The sequence below is a fragment of the Montipora capricornis genome, chromosome 1, assembly GCF_036669925.1.
Source record: "Montipora capricornis isolate CH-2021 chromosome 1, ASM3666992v2, whole genome shotgun sequence".
Classification (NCBI taxonomy): Eukaryota; Metazoa; Cnidaria; class Anthozoa; order Scleractinia; family Acroporidae; genus Montipora; species Montipora capricornis.
The window spans coordinates 739,761-746,538 of record NC_090883.1 but is presented as its reverse complement, the minus strand read 5'-3'; the positions used below and the strand labels follow the sequence as shown (position 1 = coordinate 746,538).

Here is a 6,778-nt window from a genome sequence, read left to right as displayed (position 1 = left end):
TTTTATTAAAATGTTCAATTAATAAATCAATTTCATTATCATTACAAATTTCTATAAAACAAATTATATTATTTCTGATAATATAATATCGTTAATTAGTATATCAAGCCAGTGGACAGTGTGTTATGCGCTGATTGGCTACTCAAACTCGGGATAGCATGTGCTATTCACCTCCCAGTGCACAAATGTATTTGCAAAAGACTTTTTTGCAGTATTCTGAGAGATAACAAATCAATTATTTTGGGGATTCTATCTCACTGGTTTGGTATATACTAAAACACCACCACTAGCCACCTCCACTGCGGGGAATAATTGTTAACTGGTATGTATATTATAAATTATATGTAATCAAAATCTAAACTGACTTTTGCCATTCGGCGCCTCTTTGCTGGTAATGGCGCGGGGGTATGGACAGCCTCACCAACAGACACATACACATACCCCTTATATTTGCAATAGTTTGTTGGCTCTGTTTGTTTGTCGGTTGGTGTCACCTGCAGGTCTTGGCTTTCCTTGCTGATTGCCGTTTTCTCCGGTTCCTTGGGCTTACTTTGTGTTGCCTTTTTCTCCGGTTCCTTGGGCTTACTTTGTGTTGCCGTTTTCTCCAGTTCCTTGGGCTTACTTTGTGTTGCCATTTTCTCCAGTTCCTTGGGCTTACTTTGTGTTGCCGTTTTCTCCGGTTCCTTGGGCTTACTTTGTGTTGCCGTTTTCTCCAGTTCCTTGGGCTTACTTTGTGTTGCCATTTTCTCCGGTTCCTTGGGCTTACTTTGCTTTGCCGTTTTCTCCGGTTCCTTGGGCTTACTTTGCTTTGCCGTTGTCTCCGGTTCCTTGGGCTTATTACTTTGCTTTGTCGTTTTCTCCAGTTCCTTAGGCTTACTTTGTGTTGCCATTTTCTCCGGTTCCTTGGGCTTACTTTGCTTTGCCTTTTTCTCTGGTTCCTTGGGCTTACTTTGTGTTGCCTTTTTTTCAGGGTCCTTGGGGTTACTTTGTGTTGCCGTTTTCTCCGGTTCCTTGGGCTTACTTTGCTATGATTTGGCCACATGTTTCAGCAACTGGTTTTCGGGCCAGTAAAATTTTTGACCAACCTAATTATAAAGAAATTAAATACGCAAAAATGTTAGTGATAAATGGCTATTAGTTCCTGGCGTTAATCCTGCCTTGCTTTTACTTGTACTTACCTGGATTTCACAGAGATATTTCTCTGTGTTTGGTCCCGTCAGCTCGACTTTATCGTCACTTTTCAGAAAGTTGGACTGCATGACCAGTTTTTTGAAGTCACCTTGAATTAATTCAAAAAGCAGATTATATTAGTACATAATTATGTCATAAAATTCTGGTAATAAATTAAATAAACTTAATAAGTGGTTTTGGCATGCTGGGTGGGCTTATGCAACTGGGGTACGTAGGTTATATCCCATGGTTGGAGGCCGGGGGCCTTATAAACAGCAATAATTACTATTACACTGTATAAAAAAATTTGGAAATGATCTGATAAGTCTTACACGTTTAATATATATTGCTGTACAAACAAGCTTATTGCGATATACTGCAAGGAGCCTAAAAGTGTCACTACTTTAAATTAATTCACATTCTTTTGTGCGCACAGACTATTCAATTAGAAGCCGTGGATAAACTATCCTCATCTTCTGATTGGGTAGTCTGTGAGCACAAAAGAGTTTGAATTAATTAAAAGTACTAGGGGTCACACGTTTGGGTTGCTGTAAGATCTGATCAGGCAGGGGTTATACTGTACTTACTGTCTGCTTTGGATGTTCGGAGAAAAGTTGCCCGGGCAATTTTCCTTGCACCATCCATTACGAACAGCTCCTCCCTGTAAACAAGGAAACTTAATTAACTGGTTGCAGAATACAATACACCAGGTAAACAGTATCAAGTATTTTCTTGTAATCAGATCAGTTTGAGATTATTATTGCCGTGGTTGGTCAATTTGAAATAATATCTGGCCTATAATCTATTGATTGTGCAAAAAAATGTACTTTTAGTGTCCGCCTTGAATTTTGTTAAAGAAGTGTCCACTGTCTGCCTTAAAGAGAGTTTAGTTACAGACAAACAAGTGAGATTCGGCCGGGACCAGCCATTCATGTCTGCCTTAGCGAGGTGTCCGCCTTACAGTGGTGTCCGCTTAATTAGAGAGAGTTTACTGTATTACTGGATAAGATGCTATTGATGTATAATTACATTGTAACATATTTTTACTTACGATGAAGTGAAAGAAAATCCTGTGTCCTGATCATCTTCTTCAACTTGATCATGACCTGCAGGATCATCAACTTTAAGAGCCTGCTCAACTTGGATGAGTGTTGTATTCACCGGCGTGGAGTTTTCTTCAGCAACAACTACTGGCCTCTGGCAGGCCTCATCTTTGTATTTATTCATCTACAAATGAAATGATTATAGAGTTGAGTCCAGTTATCTCCAATTTTCAAGGGAAACTAAAAACAGTTTGAGATTGCCGATAGTAAATATTACTGAAAAACAAGGGCAAGGGAAATAGGTTTCGGGGATCGGAGTTCGAGATAAAGAGGTAATATAATAACATTTACCCTGTATTTAAATAAATTAAGGAATTTTATCATTTGCCAATTAAAGAAAATATTATAATGGCCGTGGCTGATACCAGGGCATCAAAAGAATTAGAACCCTGCTCTAATAAATTATTATTGGTTCCGACTTCAGACTTAAACCATCAATAACTTGAGCCTCCTCATGCTAACTCAAAGTAAATTTGTTTCCCTTCAGGTTTTTTAGTTACTAACTTCCTTTAATCTTATGGTTCAAGTTATTGTGAGTCATGCAATACACTGTAAGCTATCCACTTACACTTGGAGTTGAGAAGTTGTATTAAAAAAGACAACTACAATCCGGGTCAAAACACTTCGGGACACTTGTCAAATTTTGGGCGAAAAGTAGAGAATTTACTGTACATGCTTTCATCGTTATATGAGCACGGTTTGTTCTTCTTTCGCTGCCTTTTTGGCGCCCCCCTTCCCCCCAGACAATGTTGAAACATGCCAGCGATCGATGAACGGATCTTGATTTTGGAGACCGTGAAAAATCAACATTGTAATGGGGGGAGGGGGAAAAGCACGAATTGTCCCGACAGTTTTGACCAGGATTGTCTGAGAAAAGAATTTCTTGATAATTGGTGTCAAGCCTGGTCAGGTTCATTGAATCTCATTAGAGAATTATCTCTGATAGTAAAGCAATATATTGCACCGGTGTAGAGGTAGTGTGAGCAAGGATTGTCAAAACGGTGGGTTGCGTTACCGTGAGCAGTCAACAGTTCTCGGCCACATTTCTCGGCTATGTAAAGGAAGATATTTAGGTTTAGAAATGACTTTTTAAAAAAGACGCTGCAAAAAACATAATAACCCTTTCTTTTCTATTCATACAAGCGCTTTTTGGCTTTAAACGATCACCGGGTGGGTATTTTTCAACATTTCTCACCCTAAAAACAGCAAAAGATCAAATTAGATGTTAGCTTATTCTTTTCAAATAGCCGAGAAATGTTGAAAAAGGCATTACGCGTTTTCTTGTTCAGAAACGAACGCCAATTAAAGATCAACGAAAGTGTTTATAATACAACACGCCATATATTCTGCTAGCTACATCAAAAGCACAACCAGAAAATGTGTTTTTAGGAGTGAGAAATGTGAGTGAGAACTGTTGCCGTTGTCAACAACGGCTTGGGTCACGCAACAGACAATGCGGTTTTGTATGACACTGATTGAGTGTAAGCAAGATGACGCGCAGAAATTTGGCGAAGCAAAATCCACAGAGACGTGAATGTGGCTCTTTCCTTTAAACTATTCTATTGTCTACGCGATTTGCTGTCCTTCAACTTGTGAGCAATCGAACTCTTCTTAGCAAAGTCAAATAATTCTGCAGCTCGAAAAAGCGGCCGCTAACTGCGCGGAGTCTGGTAAGGAGTCTCCTGAAAATGTTCTTCGCTGGTTCTTAAGCTGCCATAAAACAGACTTTACTACAATAAAACAATTTTTAACGCAGTGTTACAAATTGTTTACTATTTTGAGGACATATATGATACGGTTTCCAGTTTTATTCGATGAAACTCAGTTTCAGACAATCCGGGTCAAAACACTTCGGGACACTTGTCAAATTTTGGGCGAAAAGTAGAGAATTTACTGTACATGCTTTCATCGTTATATGAGCACGGTTTGTTCTTCTTTCGCTGCCTTTTTGGCGCCCCCCTTCCCCCCAGACAATGTTGAAACATGCCAGCGATCGATGAACGGATCTTGATTTTGGAGACCGTGAAAAATCAACATTGTAATGGGGGGAGGGGGAAAAGCACGAATTGTCCCGACAGTTTTGACCAGGATTGTAGATCCTAAGCTACCTGTCTGTCATAATTAGTCATTACATTAAGTAAAGTCAAGATCAGTATACGTAACTGGTTTTGACATAAAATATACAATATGTATATGCATATGATATGAATACTGACAATGAAGATCAAAAGTTAGACACTAAAGCTTACCTTTCTAGCACGCTTCCAGAATCTTGTATTTTTTATTTGATTCCTTCTATAAATCAAACTTTCAGAAAGCCTCCTTCTTATAGTATGGGCATGACCATCCGGTTGGGGAAGTGCATTGATTGCCTTGTAACGTCTAGATATATATATATATATATATATATATACCTTTTTAGTAAACACTTCCAGCGTTTTCATGTTAATTTCTCGCATGAGAGGAGGGTTCTCCCAAATGCCACATTTCCTGGCAGACTCCCTCAACACAAGCTGAAAATAATTGAGAAAACAACAATTGTTAAATAGGCCGGCCCCGTCCACACTTATGTACAACTCCACATGTACAACTCTTGGCAGCGTGCGTTGTTGTGTGGACAATAGGCAAAAACTATTGAAAAGTATGCGCTTTGTTTCAAACTAAGTATATATATTTTAAACGCATCGGTGTGGACGCGCGGGGCCTAATCAGTCGGATGGCCATTAATTAATGATCGTCATTCGGCTTCATACATGTAGTGATCTGTATCACCCAAATCTTCAATTTGAAATCTCACACTTTTAAGTCAACAATTTTCTCGATTGATCCGCGCTCGAGCTGAGATTATAAAGTTTATTTGTAAAGAATACGTACGTGTAATATGCACGAGTAAAAGAACACGAGAAAGATAAATCTATTTCAAGATCTTTCAAGATTTGGTTGTCGCAAGTTGTAATAAATGGCTAAATATAATTAAGATTGGACTTACCCGAAATGTTTGTTGGGCTTTCGATCTTTTGCCCTTTGCCCCTCGTTTTGCCAGAAGATCTTCTGCGCTATAAGCGGTGGTGCCGGTGGAAACGATGTCGACTGCCCCAGTGTTCTGTGCAGACTCTTCGTCAGAAGTGGGTGAACTAGATGTAGATCGAGAGCTCGTGCTTGATGAGTTCAACGCATCCGTTTGCTCGTTGGAGGTAATCGCTGCCTGTAGTTGTGTCGTTTGCAAAACGCTGGACAAAGCATTTGGGTTTGTTTTCAACAAAGCGAGAAATTCGCAAATTACTTTTTGCTCGTGATTTGCCATTTCAAAGTTAAAGAAGCTACGAGAACGATTCTTTTAGATCGAAGTATCGAGATCAGTTATAGGAACCGCGTGCACGAACACTACACTTTTGGCGCCGTTCGTTTTGAAGTTCTGATTGTATTACATATATGGTAAAGGTGGGGTCATTTATTTACCGACAACTAATGATCACCGACTCAATTCACCCCAGGGAGCCCTAGCGCTTTATAGCTAAATATTGCGCTTTATCGCTATAAAAAAAAAAACTTATGTACTTTGTAATAAAAATTAAAAACGAAATACGTTTCTGGGGTGATTGAGTCACAGATTGTACGAGAGCAACTTCCATTCACAGTTTAAATTCCCTTGTCGGTTATGCACGCACGGTGAGCGCTCGGGCTCCCTGTGTACGACGCACCGTATATGGTAAACGAAAGGTCAATATTTAACCGCACGGACGAGAACGACGAGTGAGGAAGATGCCATACTCGGAGCAGCACATGAGCGATAAAAAATGTACAGCAAGTAAAGACCATGTTTGTCCTTGCAAAAATTGCAAATCCGAATGCACCCAATCAATTAAGATCGTGAAGAGGCATCTAGAAGTGTTTGGCCGATATTCAGGTGATCATGATAATCAGTTATCAGAAAGCGGGAGCGAGGATGAATTGTTGGCCAAGTCGAACGATTACAGACATGATGACAATGATCATGATGATCAGTTATCTGAAAGCGGGAGCGGGGATGAATTGTTGGCTGAGAACGATTACAGACATGATGGCAATGATTCATTTGCGGAACTATCATATTCAAGTGAGGAAAACTGCGGCAGAAATTTCAAACGACGTCGGATAGATTCAACGAGTATTAGTAAGCAAAGTGATGGCGAAATAATTCAAAAGGAAATCGACATTACGAGTTCATCTAGTGACAATGAAGTCTCGATAGAACATGATTTAGCCGCGTTAAGCGACGATAGTGGGAGTAATGAATCCTTACCTTCTTATAGTAGCTCTGACGACAAAGACTGTGACCTTGAAATGGAACACGACATTTATGACAGTGAAAATGCCAAGATTCCTCTTTTTGAAAATAGTGATATCACTGTTCTTCAAGCATTAGCGAGTTATTTTATGTGGTTTACTGAACACCCATCCACAAGCAAAAGTGCCTTATCTGATCTTTTGCGATTGAAGAAGCGTTTGTTACCACAGCCAAATAA

The 6,778-nt window shown here is 39.6% G+C and overlaps 1 protein-coding gene across 1 annotated transcript; it reads right to left on the bottom strand.

Annotated features, from left to right (window-relative positions):
* Window positions 1-338: 338 nt before the first annotated feature.
* On the bottom strand, window positions 339-5,577 carry LOC138049870 (neurofilament medium polypeptide-like). The gene is made up of 6 exons (XM_068896343.1): window positions 5,263-5,577; window positions 4,688-4,786; window positions 2,222-2,397; window positions 1,758-1,831; window positions 1,179-1,279; window positions 339-1,025 (listed from the first exon to the last, which is right to left on the bottom strand). Exons 1-6 carry the CDS (start codon window positions 5,575-5,577, stop codon window positions 339-341), a joined length of 1,452 nt encoding a protein of 483 aa, XP_068752444.1.
* Between the last annotated feature and the right edge of the window lie 1,201 nt (window positions 5,578-6,778).